The following is a 17,329-nucleotide window of genomic DNA, read 5'->3' on the forward strand; positions in this document are numbered from 1 at the left end:
GGAGGTCAGAGGGATAACCCCCCCCCCATCAGAGTGCATTCTAAGTTTGGACAGAGATGTGACTATCTCTGCTGCAAGTCATTTCAAAGCAGTGCACGTCCAATCTGTGTCCAAACCAAAGGAAGGTGCTGGTGAGAGAGGGACAAGGGGAGAGAGAGAGAAAAGAAGGTGGGAAAGGGCAGGAGAGAGAGAGAGAGAGAGAGAGAGAGAGAGAGAGAGAGAGGCGCACAGAGAAAGAAATCACAGAACTGAGAGGCAGGATTGTTTTATTTGTCTGGACGCAGCGGCAGAAGCGGAATCTGGAGGTGAAACGCGTGTGCGTCCGTGCGCGTGCGTGCGTGCGTGTGTGTGTGCGTGCGTCTGGCGGAGGGAGCGCTGGACAAGGAGAGAGGCTCACCCCCCCCCCCTGCCCTCCGCGTCCGCCGCCTCTTCTACCCGGGACTCAGGCGTGTGTGGTGCGTGTGAGATGTGAAGAGGTTTGAAGAATGGCATGCGAAGATGCTTTCTGTCCGCAAGAAGGAGACGGTGACAGCGATGCGCCCCGCGCTGATTCGGACCCTCTTCTACTTTTTGTGTTTGGCGACTTGGTGAGTCCCCGCCGCGTCTCCGTGCGCGGCGCTGAAACCCGCAGCCCGTGGCGTCCAACCCCTCGTTACGGCTGTCCTTTTTATCAACACCCTCGTCTTTTTTCTTCTTTCTAGTGTGAAGAACGTTTGTGCGCAGACAAGGAAGGATGAAAAGGTTTATCCGGAGAATTTCACTCGCATTTTGGACCGACTTCTGGACGGATACGACAACAGGCTGCGACCTGGATTCGGAGGTTTGTGGGAAAGAAATTTACAAAATGTATTTAAAATGCCCGATCATAGAAATTCCTAAAAAGCACAAGTTTCACTATTTTCAGGCAACGCGTAGAACGAGCAACGATTTAAACGATGCAGCGATTAGTGCGAGCAACGGTGAGGCCAGATGTGAAGTTAATGGTAGTTATTATTTTTGCTTAAGTTCATACGACACTTGAAAAAATAAATAAATAAATAAATAAAGCATAAAATTAGTTTGGCTACACACACACACACAGATAAGCGCGCGCCCCCCCGCAGTGTAACAAGTCATAAAACACCTTTCTTTACTTTTCACGCCTCGGGAGCTGAAGAAACGGTGAAGTAGTGGCTCGAACGCAGGTGAAGTCTGAATCTCTTAAAGCGACAGGACGCAGCTGCTTCTTTGAGGTCACGTATAAATCTGTGGCCATATTGTCGCCTGACCCGCAAGCCTGATAGTTTTGACGGTAAGATGATGCGTTTACGTAACTGTGTACGCGGGGCTTAATGCACAGCTGAAGAGGTGGACGGGCCCTCGGATTTGTGTGTCAGGCATCATGTGTTAGGAGGCAGCGTTCCTCTACAGGGCAGCTCTGCTCATCCCTGCACTTTGCCGCACAGCCTCCCTCCGCATTCATTCACTGAGAAAAAATGGATTATGTATTTTTTTTTTACGTCTTTTGAGCGTTTTTTTTTTTCACTCCCATTATGCAGATAGTCCGCGCTTCGCCTCTGAATGAGATAAGCTACTGCACACGTTTCAGAGCGGGATCCTGGTGGGATGTCGCGTTTTCACGAGAAGTGTAAATAAGTCTAGTGACATAGGATTTAAAACAGGAAGCAGTTGGTGAAAACGGCATATTTGGTGTGTTTCGCTGACTCGTCAGGTCCCGTCACGGAGGTGAAGACTGACATTTATGTGACGAGCTTCGGGCCTGTGTCAGATGTGGAAATGGTACGTATCCCATCATTTTATATGGTCACACAACTTTCTATCATCCCTCCTTCCTGCCTTTGTCGGTTCTTCTCCTCGGATTTGCTGTGAGCTTATTGCGACCCGTTCAGAACCAGTATCAGCCCACCTGCCAACCCACCAGCCTCTTGTGCTCTTCTTCCTCAACGCTCCCGTCTTAGGAGTACACAATGGACGTGTTCTTTCGTCAGACGTGGGTGGACCGCCGGCTGATGTACGAGGGGCCCGTGGAGATTTTAAGACTCAACAACCTGATGGTGACTAAAGTGTGGACACCAGACACCTTTTTCAGGAATGGCAAGAGGTCAGTGGCACACAACATGACGGCGCCCAACAAGCTTTTCCGCATCATGAAGAATGGCACCATTCTCTACACCATGAGGTACTATAGCACAGTTATGACATCACTAACCGGTGCGTGTCCAGATTAGTGTGTGTAATGTTACCCTCTAGAATATATATAATGACATTGAACTCATCATCAGGGCTAAAATGTCCTATATAACAGGCAGAAAATCTTCACAAGTTGTGTTTATGTGCAAATGCGAGCCTCTTTTGAGCCGCCGGTCTGTGCTGAGACAGGCTGACCATCAGCGCAGAGTGTCCCATGAAGCTGGTGGACTTCCCCATGGATGGACACGCGTGCCCCCTCAAGTTCGGCAGCTGTAAGTTCCGTCCGAGAGAATGTAAAACAGACGCGTGCAAATTTTGATTTTGCCCCAAACCCATAATTACGATATTGTGATTTTGACCTTTGACCCCTTTAATGAAACGCTAAAGTTCAGAAATCCCGCTTGCAAGACGGTTGCTGTGTAAGAAGGAACCTCACACACAGTCTATCATGACTCACATTCACACTGCAGATCTGCATCATTTGAGTCATTTATTAAATCTATAAACAAATCAAGGCCCTGCTTAAAGGAAGGCACAGCTTTCACCAACCTCCACACTCAGGTTTCCATCTTGTGCCCTGCGGTGCTACTCTACTCTGCATTACGAGGAGCAGCTTCACTTGTAATGCAAAACAAGCACCGGGGTTTTAATGCTCTTGTGTTGACAATAAAAAGAATTTCATTTTTATAGACGATATCAGAGCAATTCACAGGAATTCACAGATGTTTTTTCCCTAAAAGTCACTGAAGTGAGGAGGAGGATCTGCGCTTTTAGGAGCCGTACGCTAACGCGAGGCTAAGTGACAGAATGATGTCATCCTCGGCTGGGAACAATGGGGCCTCGCTCAGTATCCGTGTTTGTAGTGGAACTACTGGTCAGCAGAAACCGGAGCAGCGCCGTCTTATCCGCAGAGCAGCGACGTGTAGATCAAATCAGGCACAGAACGGAACGCAACTCTACAGTTGCGCGGCGCGGTGACACTGCAGGGGACGAGCTTCAACTCGGCCCTCGTCATCCTCGTCCCCCTTCGTCGTCCTGCTCCGCCGCTGCGGTCAGGAGGCAGCAGCCTGGAGTGAAGGAAAGGTCAGAGTCCCTCCCTGCGCCTCAGGCCGGCGCAGACCTACGCATCTGTTGTCTCTAAGCCGTCGCCCGTGTGTTCGCGGCCCTTCATCTGGCCCTGACTTCGCAGCGTTCCGGTGTCGCTCCCTCTCCCTGTCTCCATCTGGACCCGTGCGTTCCGCTCCGTGACGCGGAGTCCCACAGGGAGCGACGGGCTCCGACCATTGTGAGGCCGTCGCCAGTTCCACGCTGCGGCAATGCATGTCTTATTTAGGTCCCAACACGACGCATTACCGGGTGAAACGTGACAGCTGGGAGCTCAGCGACCTTTGACTCCACCATGTTGCTTTTAGTGGCTAAAAATAAGTGGATTTCAACGCTGGGATGATGTATGTCACATACGGTGGCGTACACTCTCGTGACAAGATGGCAGATAGAACCGGCCCACGTGAGGCGACACCCATGCAGCACATTATGTGGATTCAAGCTCTCTTCCTGTTCTGCCCACAGACGCCTATCCCAAAACAGAGATGATCTATACTTGGACCAAAGGGCCTCAGCAGTCAGTGGAGGTGCCCCCCGAGTCCTCCAGCCTGGTTCAGTACGACCTCATCGGCCAGACGGTCTCCAGTGAAACCATCAAATCCATCACAGGTGAGACTCGCTTGTCCTTTCAGCGTTCGAGTCTCACCATCGCTGAGCAACACGCCTGCAGGAACAATGCTCCAGACGCCATTCTGGTGTTGTGTACTGTTTTTGGAGACCGCAGATGCTTCAGTGTCTAAAATGGGCTTTTAACTAGATGTGTACCAGCCTCAGTAGACTGCAAACATCATGAGTGGACGGCTTCACACACGTGGAAGCATCGATTTGAACTGGAATCAAACTAATTCACTTCCTTCGCCCCTCCAGGTGAATATGTGGTGATGACGGTCTACTTCCACTTGAAACGTAAAATGGGCTACTTCATGATTCAGACGTACATCCCCTGCATAATGACAGTAATCCTCTCCCAAGTGTCCTTCTGGATAAATAAAGAGTCGGTCCCAGCGCGCACAGTCTTTGGTACGTAGACCTCACGCATCCCCCACCCGTCACAGCCTCTCTGTTTGTTTATGTGATGCACACGTGGCATCAGCGCTCAGAGCGATCAAAGTGTGCGTGTCTCTGATGATGAGATGATGAGGTGACGTGGTTCACGTGCACGAAAAAAAAGCTGCAGTTTTTATTTCTAGATTCTCATGAAAATCTCAAATTCTAGTTTCTATTCCAAATTAGAAACCGTTTGATTGTGGAACTTTGTAGTAAGTCAGCGCTGTAGAACGTGAGCGTCCATTCGCCACAGTACCATTTGTGATGTTTAGTGGATGATTCTCATTGCTTATGACATCACTGCCATCGTTATATCATGTACTTATTAGCTGCATATGGAGGGAAAGAAACAAGAAATACCTTCCTAAACGCATCTGAGTGCGTGTTCTGCTTATTCCTCAGGTTTTGCCTGAAGTTATGGTTTTCATTTTCATTTGTGATTAATGAACGCATGCAGAGATGTACAGATGCCATGGGGCATTGTGTTTTGGACCTGTGACCCAGTTCCACCAAACAATATAAACAATGACAGATCTGCTAAACTATGTGATGGGCTTTGTTACTTTATTATAAAGCGACATCTCCTTCTGGTAGTTAATGAACCATGTGTCTCCATTTATCTCCATTTTAAAGCTTTGTAAAGGGATTTCATTTGATGATTGTGACTAATATGGAATAATGGAAAGTTGCTGCTCGCTGCGTCTTCGGCTGCTAAACGGTTCTGGTTGGGGCTGTTTCGCACAAGTTTGTTGCATTTAGTGTGTTTGCTGAGTAGGAAAAAGCGCTCCTCGCAGTAATTAAGAACTGGAGGATCAGTGCTGCTTTCCTGCGGTGGCCAATGTATCTGACAGTCCAGCTGCACCCCCCCCCGCCCCGGCCCGGCCCGGCCCGGCCCGGCCCAGGCTGTCCAGCATGACAGCAGTGTCACAGCGGCGCTATTGTTGCGTCGGTGGCTCCTCTGAGGCTCATCCTCAGCAGCAGCCAGCGCGTGGCAGCGCCGGGTGAGGCTGGGCCGGGTGACACCAGGGTTCGTCCCCCCCGTCCCCCCGCAGCCGCAGACTGTTCTGACTTCCTGCCTCGGTGAGTCAGCGCTGTCGCTGGCCTGGAAGAAGCAATTTGTCGGGAAGACAAACAGGAGAGGATGGAGGATTAGTGTTAGAGCGAGCTGGCTGCAGATGGACGGGTCCAAGTACAAAGGCCTGTTTTTAACCAGCTTATCCAAAACTGACACCGGTTGCTTTGTGTGGCTGTGACAGGCGTTCGTTTGGACTGGCAGCACGCAGTTATTTCAAGCACATATGTTTAAGTCACTTTCAACCATTAATAACGTTGAGATGCCAGATGTCAGCAATTGCCACAAAACAACTATATCTACTAATTGATGTGAATGCACTTTTAATTTACTCGTTTTCATGATCCCAGCATTTATTCTGTGTTTGTTTTGTTATAAGCTTTTACAAAGTCATCGGTGGTCTACACTGTTGACCCAAACGTTCTGGTGGAAATCCGTTGCCTCTACATGTTGAGTTTTGTTGAGCTTGAACCGGGGACCTTTTGCTTCCCAAGCAGTGCTCTATCAACTGAGTATGTGTATGAAAACTGATTTTATTGTGCACATGAAGCAAGAAACATGCAGGATAAATAACAAAAGTAACGTGTGATGTATTTAAGTAACTAATTAATTAAGCTAACTCTTATAGGATCAAATACTGTATGTCAGATATTCAACTATAAATACTCACAATTATATTCAGTGTGTCGTTACATAAAACAATGCTCAACAAAATTAGTTCACTGAACAGTTCAGCTGAAAAGTGATACCTACTGGTCTGTTTTAGTGATGACTCTGTTTTATAAAGAAGAAAGGAATTATTAATAATTACTTACAAACTGTAATTACAAAGAAATCCGGGTTTACAGTGTAGCTGGATCAGGGTTATGGAGCTTTAACTACAGTAACCCTGTCTCTACATTGAAGCTACACCACAGCAACCTGTTAATACAGTATGCCTGAAGTGTGAGGAGCTGAACAAGCTTCATCCAACAAAGGCTGCAGGACCTGATGGAATCAGCCCAAGTTTGCTGAAAGTCTGTGCTCCCCAGCTATGTGGTGTCCTCCAACACATCTTCAACCTGAGCCTGCGGCTGGAGAGAGTTCCTCTTGAGTGGAAGAAGTCATGCATTGTGCCAGTGAATAAGACGCCACGTCCCAGAGTCTTCAACAACTACAGACCCGTGGCTCTGACCTCTCACATCATGAAGCTTTTGAGAGGCTGATCCTGGACTCCCATGCGTTCTCTGGTTGAACCCTCAGTCGACCCCCTCCAGTTTGCAGATCAACCACAACTAGAAGTGGATGACGCCATCATACTCCTGCTCCATTGCGCCTATAACCACCTGCAGCCTGGCTCCTTAGTGAGGATCATGTTCTTTAAATTCTCCAGTGCATTTAACACTATCCAGTCTGCACTGCTGGGAGACAAACTGAAGGACATGGAGCTGGAGCCCCCTGATCTCATGGATCATGGACCACCTCACCAACCGCCCCCAGTACGTCCGCCTGCAGAACTGTGTGTGACACCGTGCTCTGCAGCACAGGAGCTCCACAGGGGGGGTCCTGTTTCCTTCCTCTTCACCCTGTGCACCTCAGACGTCAGGTACAACTCAGAGTCCTGTCTCCAGACGTTCTCTGATGACTCTGCAGTTGTAGGATGCGAATAAGGGAGTGGTGGACATCATTGTGGACTGGTGTGAACACCGCACCATTAGAGACAGTTGGCCCTCTGCTGAACCATTACGCTCACAGGGGAACAGGAAGAGGGAAGACCCCAAATGCACGACCCACACAGAAAATAACCTTAAATAAAATAACACAAACAAAAACTCACTGCAGGACAGGACTCAGTTCTACCACAAAATGCACTACTAAAAAGAACTAAAAACCACTGCAATGCAGGAAAACTGGAAAACTATTTTAACAAATGTGAAACGTTCCGTTCACTAACGGTCACATAGAACCTGACATGAAACATGAACACAAGACACTCACAAACCTTGACAGGGAACAAGACATCAAAGGAAACCAAAACGAACTCCACTGCTTTAACTCCTCTCTTTAACGAGTAACTTGGTGTAGCATCCAGCTACAACCACATACACACCAACGAAACCAAAGACATGACCTAAATAACACCAGGTAGGTCAACCAATTACACAGACAAGAAAATCAAGGAGCGCCTCTAGTGGCGTGAAGGCAGAACGTCGCATCAACTGAACATCAGTAAAACTAAGGAGCTGGTGATAGACTTTAGGAAATCTGTAACTCACTATTAAAAATGAAGAGGTGGAGGTGGTGAATGAGTACAAATACCTGGGAGTGTACTTGGACAATAAACTGGACTGGAAAAAGAACTCCTCAGCTGTGAACAAGACGGCTCATACTTCCTGAGGAGGCTCAGGTCCTTTAACGTGTGCAGCTCCATGCTGAGGATGTTCTATGAGTCTGTGGTGGCCAGTGTTTTAGGCTGTGGTCTGTGGGGCAGCAGCATGAATGTAGCAGACAGTAATAGACTGGACATACTGATCACGAGGGCTGGTTCTGTTCTGGGGGTGGAGCTGGACCCCCTACATGCTGTAGCTGAGAGGAGGATGCTGGTCCAACTCCTCTCTATCCTAGACAACACCTCCACCCCCTACACAGTGTGTGGCTGGACAGAGGAGCACCTTCAGCCAAGGCTGATCAGTATTAGGTTCTCCACAGAACGCTACCAGAGATCCTTCCTACCGGTGCCATCAGTCTGTACAGCTCCTCCTCTCTCTGTATTATTATTTTATTACAATTTCCCTTTATTCTCTGTTTTCAGACATCATGAGTTATAATATACAGAATATGTTTATTTGTAAAAAATCTGATCTTTTTATTAAATTTAATTGTTGTACATCCCTCATAATGTAACGTTGTCGCACATCTGTTTTTGTACCACCACAACCTGCGAAGCCTGGAGTCTTGATATTCTGGGTGTGAAAATGAAACATCTGCTAAAGGTGTTAATAATTAAAATGTAGCTCAACTGTAGAACTTCAGTCAAATTAGTCATTTGAATATTTACCCAGAAAAATAGACTAAAATCTAACTCCACTTAATTAGAGTCATACAGTACATTCATACTGTACCGTATTCATATAATAGAGTAAAAAAAACTTCAATATCTAATCTCTTCAGAATTTTTTTGGTTGAGATCATCTTTATTTCAGAGGTTAATATCCTCAGTCTGTGCCCCCAAGCCACGGTTCACCCATCAATGTCACCCAGCCGCACTTGACTGACAGCTAATTAGATGGCGCTCGCGTCCACACACCGGAGATGAGTCCACGTTGGCCAAGGACTCTGCAGCACACGCTGTTCCAGACCTCCACGTAAAGGGGATTTTCTCCCAATCACATTATTGCCGTTGGTTAGTAATATCAAGGACGCGCTGAGCAACAGGCTCATGCTGCGACCTTTCTGCTGTGTGACCTTGTCTGTCAGCCAGGAGCAGCTCGCTTTATTCTGGTGTCTTGATATCATCGGTCGCCGTGTTCCAAATGAAGTCCCTTCTCTGTATGTTTTCACAGCAGGTCAGTCTCCGTTTGCTCCTTTAAACAGTTGATGCAGTGGGAGCTGCCTCCTCATCTCTACCTCTGCTGTCCCCCTCGTGTCCCAGCCCTAAAAAGCTGTAGGACCAATACATCTTACTTAGGGCTGGAACATGTATTGATACGCTGCTACTGTGTAATGCGTTGTGTGATGCTGCATTGATGCTGACAAACACTAGATTCGCTGGCACACAGAGGGTGACCCCTGGGAAACGAACCCAGGACCCTCTTACTGTGTTACCAGATTCTCGTCACACACACACACACACACACACACACACACACACACACACACACACACACACACACACACACACACACACACACACACACACACACACACACACACACACATAAACTACAATACACTAAATGCACTTTACTGATTTCACGTTGCCTTCAAGTGCCCAGTCGACACAATTAGCAAAGCATACTGTAAATACTGTGGGTCTTTTGTACTTCTTCCATTTCAGAGACACAAATATATTTGGTTCATTATCCCTCTGCAATCGGTTAATGAAATACGCTGATGAGTTCAGCACACGGGCTATTGAACACTGGGCAAATGAACAGCATCCATTAAGCAGCGGCACAAGGAAGTCGTTTCCTTTTTTTTAATGCTAAAAGTCTTTCATTCCAAGCCTTGGATCTATGGCCCTGTGACGTTCCTCCTTTTCCCTCTGCTGCAGGTATCACCACTGTCCTGACCATGACCACGCTCAGCATCAGCGCCCGCCACTCGCTCCCCAAGGTCTCCTACGCCACCGCCATGGACTGGTTCATCGCCGTCTGCTTCGCCTTCGTCTTCTCGGCCCTCATCGAGTTCGCGGCGGTGAACTACTTCACCCAAGCACAGATTGAGAGAGCCAAGAGGAAGCCGGCCAAATGTCCCCCGGTGCCACAAACCACTCCTGTCAAGGTCAAGGACGCGGAGGAAGTGCTGCAGGTGAGGTTTTTTTTTTTTTGTTTTCCTCCGAGTGGCTGTGGAAAATAATCTGATGGCGCTCGACTTCGAGGAGCTCTTACACAGGATGTCCCTTATTATGTGCTTACTGTATGTGGATGAGTGGCCAGGGAGTGGGCCCGCAGAGGTTTGTCGGCTTTGGTGAGGCTCGTGAGAGATAAGAGGGTCTTAACATAGAAGTGAGGTGACACAGGATGTGAGTTCACAGCGACTTGTGTCACCGCAGACGAGACCCTGCTTTACTTCCAGTGAACGACTAAAGCAAAAACAAGCAGCATTACAACAAAACTATAAACTATTATTGACATAAACAATCATGTTTTTATGATTATGACAAATATAATATTTGTTCTCAGACTCTTTGCGCCTGATGTTTTTCTGACTTGATAATGAAAGTAATTGCTTTGTCAAATCTCCCAAAATCCTCAAATGGACAAATTAACCTTTTATTCATCTATACTTGTAAATATAACAGCTTTGTTTGCTATTGTTTGGAAAAGATGGAAAAAATATTAAACAGTTTGATACTTTATATTAATAAACGAACATATTCTGAGATTTCGCATCACAAGGTTAAACATATTACAATAGCAGCTGACATATGGACAGAATTTATGAATATGCCATGAAGCTATTTCAGAGCTCTTAGTCAGATATGACGAATATGTTACAACTCACTGCTCATGTAACTGTCATGTATTAACGGTGTTCGGATGAGAGAAGCGCATATTTCTGCTTTGTTTTGATCTTTATATTCTGATTGATTTGTTCAGTAGTTCTGGCTGTTAACCGATCCCTGGAGCTGACGGAACCCAGCAGCACATGTGCCAGTTTTACACTCACTACTTTTAGTTGCCCCCTCCGGTCCAAATCTCAGTGTGGCGTAATCGTGCCTGAATGTGGTATAGTGACAACGACACATCAGTGGATTAGCAGGTTGCCACGGCAACACAGCCTGGGTACATCTGTATAGGTTTCAGGAAGACTCTGGCACCGGGAGGACCATTAATGGCGTTTTCCTCGAGAGCAGGTCCTGGTGGTGCAGCCAAAGCTGGACACACACACACACACACACACACACACACACACACACACACACACACACACACACACACACACACACACACACACACACACACACACACACACACGCACACACAAACGCACACACACACACTCGCTGCATGTTTTGAGTTTCCAGAGGGTGGATTACTCCTGCAAATGCCTTAGTGCTAGCATCACAGTCCCTGCTTGAAAACATCAACTCTCTAAAGATAAGCTCCTTTGACGCTACACTGCATTACAGCTTGATGCAGTGCTACCTACTTTCTGTCTTAAGCTTGTGTGAAATGAGTAAAATCCTGGTAAGTGACATCCGCATTGCATCCGTTCAATCGGCTGCTTCCAGATGAAGGCCATCTGCGTCATGGGGCCTGTCACAAGATCAATATGAAAAGGTTTAAGTCGCCCGCACTGCTTTCCAGAACAGAAACACAAAGGAGCTTTAGCCAGACTCTAAGTACTTTCATGCACCAGCGAGACAGGAGTAATGAGAGCGTTATTCACAATCCTGTACACTATTATAGTCTTTTATGTGAGGCTACAATACGTTTCATGTTAGTAAAATGACTTTCTTTATTTTATGACTTCTCGCATCAAATTAATGGGATATGATATATTCGATTATGTTAGTAAGAGAAGGGATGCAGCCCCTGTTGTTTCCTTCAGAGAATGGGAGGGTCACCTTTACATGAATAGAGGCGGATCAGCAGATGACACTCAGTCGCTATCAGGTAATGAGATGGTGAGGACGACTCAGTGGGGGGTGAAAAGAACACTTTAGGAACTCCTTAACCCGACTACTGTATCTCAATGGGGCTCATTTATGTCTGTTAGCGGCAGGTTACGAAGCTGCTCAGCATCCAGGCGCTAAGTGCGTAGAGATACTTTACCAAACCGCTGGGCCTGATGTTTTCATCATGTTTTCTCTCATAGCAAAACCCAGATACCAACGGCAACCTGAGAAAGCGGATGAATTACATCCCCCACCAGGAGCCGAGCAGCCAACAGCGAGCCCAGTCCACCACCAACATTTCAGGAGTCGGCCGATCCAGGCCTCTGCGACCTCTAGCCGGCGGCCCCCACGGCAGCTCCTCCACCCTTTCCCGCTCCAGCCCCAAGTCCGAGAGCCTGCTGAGCGTGGCCTCGTCGTCCGCCCAGCTGGTCAAGAGCACCCCCCAGGCCGCGGCTTCCAGTCCAGACGTGATGGCGGGGACGCAGGGGACGCAGGGGACGCAGGGGACGCAGGGGACGCAGGGGACGCAGGGGACGCAGGGGACGCAGGGCAGGCAGGCGGCCGAGGCCTCGGCGCTGCAGCACCTGCTGGGGCCCAAGCTGGAGCGCATCCACATGATGGGGAACAAGCTGGAGCCCAAGCAGACCCCGTGCTCCCAGCCCAGCACCGCCGGCATGGGCGGAACCAGTAAGATCGACAAGTACGCCCGGATCCTGTTCCCAGTGTCCTTCGGCGCGTTTAACATGGTCTACTGGGTGGTCTACTTATCCAAGGACACCATGGTGGCTAAAGCTGGGTAGACTTTGCTCTCCGACGAGGAGCCCAGATATTCACGTCTACCAGATGGGGAGCAAATAAGGATTGTGGGAGTTTGAACACAATAACAGGAAACTGCTCATGCCAACACAGATAAACAAAAGTGCTGGCCAACGACTTACGCTTCCCGGAGAGCAAACTCAGAATACATTTTATTTTTCTTCCTACGATCCTCAAACAGCAAGCATGGAACGTACCACCAAATTAGAAATACAGAGTCAAAATGGAATATGCTTCTGTCTTCTTTACTCCATGTGACATAGACACTACGTGTGACAGGAAAGGTCTTCATGGGCTTCGACTGCCTTAAGATCCTGTTGGCCTGCAGTCAAGAGAAAGCTTGGATTTTCTCCTGTTTTCATTTTCCTATTTTTGTAATCTGCAACGACAGGATGTTCAGCTGTGTGCACCACCGTCCTGGAATGAACTGACTCACGTTATGTAAATAAATACATATATTTATTAGGATAAATGGATTTATATGGAATGATTACAGTGTACTTCCATTTGGAGAGTAAGACTTTGATATCGTCAGACCAGATAACACAAAACCCAAATTATCTGAGTGCAGCAAAGAGATGCTGGACCTTTGGGTCAATATATTCCTGATTACCGTCCGAATGATGGTGAAATCAAAACGAAATAGATACAGGGGTTTGGGTCAGAATAAAGGCAGGCAGACGGAAGTGTTGGACCTGATCAGCCAGAAAAAGCTCCTCTCAAACCGCACCGGTAACACGCAGCGAAGCTTCTTTACATACAAGGTGGATTAAATAATCTGGGAACATTGAGGATGAAATTTAGTGAAGAGTGGATCAGTTGGACAGTAAGAGTTATTACTTCATGGAATAGTAGAAGGTAAGCGTCTTAATCGATTACAGACAACGATTGTACCAGACTAAAATGGTTTCATACAACAACAAAACAAGTCAGCTGTTAGAAGACAGCTGCAAAATAGTAGCGAGTTGATTGTTGTGGAGCAATAAAATGTGACACTTCAACTGGAGGTCATCTAACAAATGTGACCTTTTTATATTGACAGTTTAGGCTTTTTCTATTAGAGCTGGAAAGTCATTGTTCTGACAGTATGTGGCTGGATGAAGTCTAGAAGCTGTAAAGCTGCGCTGGAGCCTGACTACAGCTGACACAGTTTGAACAAGTGCTGAAAGGCCCATTTCGTTAAAGCCATAAGTGGAGCAAAGTAGATCAGCCCAAGTTCTTTTGTCCTGTTTGGCACCTACCTCCAGATTCCATGATCCTGCTCTCAGTCACACAGTCAGATTCCGTCCCTGGAAACATGGGATAGATGAGAAGATGGATACCACAGTCACAGCTGGATGGTAAATATAAAGCTAGAGCCAGCGGTCACATGCTGTAGCTCAGCAGGACAATCAGGTGGTGTCAGTTTCAGGTCTGAAACAGTAGAACAGTGAAGAGTTTGGGAAAAATGTGCACTAGCATCTAAATGTTTCAAAGTGCATTAGGTTCTGATAATAGAAAGAGTCCATTCGTGTTCAAATTCAGGGTGGCATCAACCTTCTGACAAACTCCTTGAACAAGTGCAGCTGCCACAATGTTTAACTTCTTCTTTGTCCGTGTTTTCCTTGGTCAAAACTGAGCAGAATGCAAATGTGGTCCTGTGTTTGAAATGAAAGACACTGCTAATAATTGAATCTTTTGAAAGTGTGAAGGATGCCATTACCGAGCCGTGCGCCACCGTGATGTCTGGAAATTGTCCCCTGCGCTGCCTCCCTTGGTCTTGTAGCGCTCAGGCAGAGGTGAGTGGGGCATTCATTATCATTGAAGCCCACCTCTGGACAATGTGACATTTTGGGTGCCTGCTATAAATAACAGGGGCAGAAACGATTAGGTTTAAAATGAGCTTTATTAAATACTGGTCCTGAAGTGATATGTAGTCCCTCATTAAGCAGCATTAGCGTATGCTTTATTAAATATTATCCTTAGGTCCATGAAGGAATCATAAAAGCCACCAGATGTATGATGATGTATTTCCTCTTGGCCTCATTTTCTGCTCCATTATTCAGATGAGACCATTTATAGGTTAAAGAGTCACTCCCCGCGCTGCAGAGAGAGATGTGGAACGGACTTGGTGCGCGTGGACGCTCCTGGTTTACTTGCCCTTAGTTTCCTGCTCTAACAGCCATATCATGCACGCAGTCATGGTCGCCAGCCCTCGTCCCGCTTAGTCCGACATGAGATACGATGATGGACAGATCAAGACGCTCGCCGCCACTCAGCGCTCCTAAACGCAGCCGCGTGTGAAATTGATTTTGCCGTCATTACGTCCCTGTGGGTGCCCCCCATCCCCCCTGTCTCTCAAAACAGTGTACAAAATATATCTCATCATAAAAACACAGCGCGCCCATGTCCTAACAAGGAGCCCGTCCAGCAACAGATTGATGCTCAGTGTTTATGTGGTGTGAGTCTGCGGCTTCACACGTGTGCGTGAGTGACAGCGCTGCCAACGCCAGGCTGTGAGCTCTCTGTTTTTCTCACACACATGCTGTTCTGGATGACAGGCAGCTCAACATGGTCAACGTGCTCATTTAGCCATTTTGAAAGCTGACACAGGTTAGTTTGCAGAAGGTTCGACCAGTCAATCGCTCATGGTGATTGACATTTACCTCTTTTAGTTGTTTAAGCCTCTTCATCAACTACAAAGTGCAGATGTCGCTGTTAAAATGGGACGAGCAGAGCTTAAACTATGGAATAACACTCCCTCTAGTGGCTTAACTGTTGAGTTGCATTTTAAACACAATCCTAAATTCCTTCATTTTATTTGGAAAAACTATATTTCTCTGTTATTAGACTGCTAATTAAGGGACCTGCAAATTAATAAATAAATAAATTCGTTTTCAGAACAAGTATGGAAATGGATGATCAGATAATACACTGAGGCTCAGAATCTCAAATCATATTTCAAAAACAAATGGTTACATTTCTGAACATACACAATATGGTTTTGCGTTTTAGAAAATGTACTTGAAAAATAACTTGTGACCCTATTTTACACACAGTGGAAAGGAAACATTCAGTACTTCAGTAGAGTACACTTTAAAGTTGTCTCCCATTAAACCTGTGTAGGATTTTTGCCTGTAAAAATGTTGTAGTCATAACCATAGAAAAATCTACAACCTGATTAAAAAAAGAAGAACTACGAATCTAAAAAATAAAGAGTATCAACATCCTATGTAGTCTGTGAGATCAAACATTTCTGGCTGCTCCAAAAAAAATATTGATTTAAGAAATAAAACGTCTCATGACGTCACAATGCACCATAACTGTCACAATGACAGTACTGAACCACTAGATGGAGCAAATAACCATGGTTTACTTAAGAATCTGAGAGCTTCCTCCATTCAGGGCCACTTTGTTATTATTATAATTATTATCTATTTGTGTCTAATTTCCCAAAAGATAACGGGGATGATGTTTTATTGTGTGGTGATATGGGACCCTGGGATTTTGTTCTATTAACCCTCTCCAGTCTTCATAACTGAGAGCCCTGTGGGTCACAGCTTGCTGGTTAATGGATGTGGTGGTCAGCTACTTATTAGGCAACTGGGACTGGATGTAAACACAGAAGAGATTTCATGTGGGTTAATAGCCCTTAACCCAGTTTCTGCAGTAAAACAATGCATGTGTACTACTCTGGTAGCTAGTGGATTAATATGCCTACTGGAGCCTAACTGTTTTTTTTGGGGGGGGGGGTTACTCCCTGATTGTTTGCTGGGCAAGAGAAATCTGCTGGTTCATGTTGTAATGGTGGGTTTCTGTGATGTGAACAAATGATCTTATCTAGACTCAGTATTAATAGTCAAAGGCCGGAGCACGATTTCTAGGATTTTTCTTTAATATCACACAGAACATAAACAGAAGCATAGAATGCGACCAACCTTGAATGGCTTCCTAACATAAACTCATGTGGCACCAAACACCACAGTGTGTGTCAAATATTTTGAGAATTCCTGTATTTACTCAGCTCCTACCGAACACTACCACACCCTCCAGCTGTAATAATAATAACTAACCCGCAGAGCTTCGGATGCCTGAAAGAAAAGGAAGCGTGTGATTTCTGTACTTAATATTGACAACTGTATATTATTTCATATGATGAAATATTTTTGAATTGTTATTTATTAGTCATTATTGAAAAAGAAATACTAATTAAACATGTTAGACAAATTCCCTGTTGGACCTTTCTTTGAAACAACTGGCAGCGTGTGACAACCGTCCAGTGACCCCATGAACTAGATACTTAACTGGACACTAACAGACAGAATAATATGGTTTTGAATATGTTTTTTCTGTTTCACACTGTCTTTTGAACAATCAAAGCTTCAAGGTATTGTGTTACACTGGTCCACAGAGCGTCCCCTTGACTTTTTGTGTCTGATACAGAATGATGTGAACTGTTGACCCCTACAGCATATACAATAAACAGACTAACAATGTTTATTCCCTAATATGAATTCTGAATCTTTTGCCCTGCAGGTACAGGTACAGCCCTGGGCAGTTAGTTTGGGACAGACTCATCACTATTTCCTTCACAGAGCGTATTAAAGAAAGCGAATGGCGCGCTGCCTTGTACTATAAATGTGACAGTGTGCTGCAAAAAGCAAAGTTCGCGATGAAGACAGACTCAGAAGACAGACTCAGAAGACAGATTTAGCCACAGACAATAAGGGAATTGAATGAAAACAAGGGAGGAACTCTGGAGCACAGAATGACAGATGCAATATGACCAGCAAAAACAT

General features: G+C 46.1%; 1 protein-coding gene across 2 annotated transcripts; it reads left to right on the plus strand.

The window, feature by feature from the left end:
• The first annotated feature begins 220 nt into the window (after positions 1 to 220).
• On the plus strand, positions 221 to 17,038 carry gabra4 (gamma-aminobutyric acid type A receptor subunit alpha4). Of its 2 annotated transcripts, none has more exons than XM_041072655.2 (9): positions 221 to 587; positions 702 to 820; positions 1,712 to 1,779; positions 1,959 to 2,101; positions 2,380 to 2,462; positions 3,760 to 3,903; positions 4,162 to 4,314; positions 9,666 to 9,922; positions 11,936 to 17,038. In XM_041072655.2, exons 1-9 carry the CDS (start codon positions 499 to 501, stop codon positions 12,533 to 12,535), a joined length of 1,656 nt encoding a protein of 551 aa, XP_040928589.1. In that variant the 5' UTR covers positions 221 to 498; the 3' UTR covers positions 12,536 to 17,038. The 2 variants fall into 2 exon arrangements, with proteins under 2 accessions (XP_040928589.1, XP_040928588.1); XM_041072654.2 differs by having other exon boundaries at positions 222 to 587; positions 1,959 to 2,179.
• Positions 17,039 to 17,329: the final 291 nt, after the last annotated feature.

This window comes from Betta splendens, chromosome 10 (assembly GCF_900634795.4).
Source record: "Betta splendens chromosome 10, fBetSpl5.4, whole genome shotgun sequence".
NCBI lineage: Eukaryota > Metazoa > Chordata > Actinopteri > Anabantiformes > Osphronemidae > Betta > Betta splendens.

Coding starts and splice junctions, on each gene's coding strand:
- gabra4 (XM_041072654.2), top strand. CDS start 499: ATGCTTTCTGTCCGCAAGAAGGAGACGGTGACAGCGATGCGCCCCGCG. Junction 2,180..2,379: donor ACCATTCTCTACACCATGAG/GTACTATAGCAC, acceptor GTGCTGAGACAG/GCTGACCATCAGCGCAGAGT. Junction 9,923..11,935: donor ACGCGGAGGAAGTGCTGCAG/GTGAGGTTTTTT, acceptor TTTCTCTCATAG/CAAAACCCAGATACCAACGG.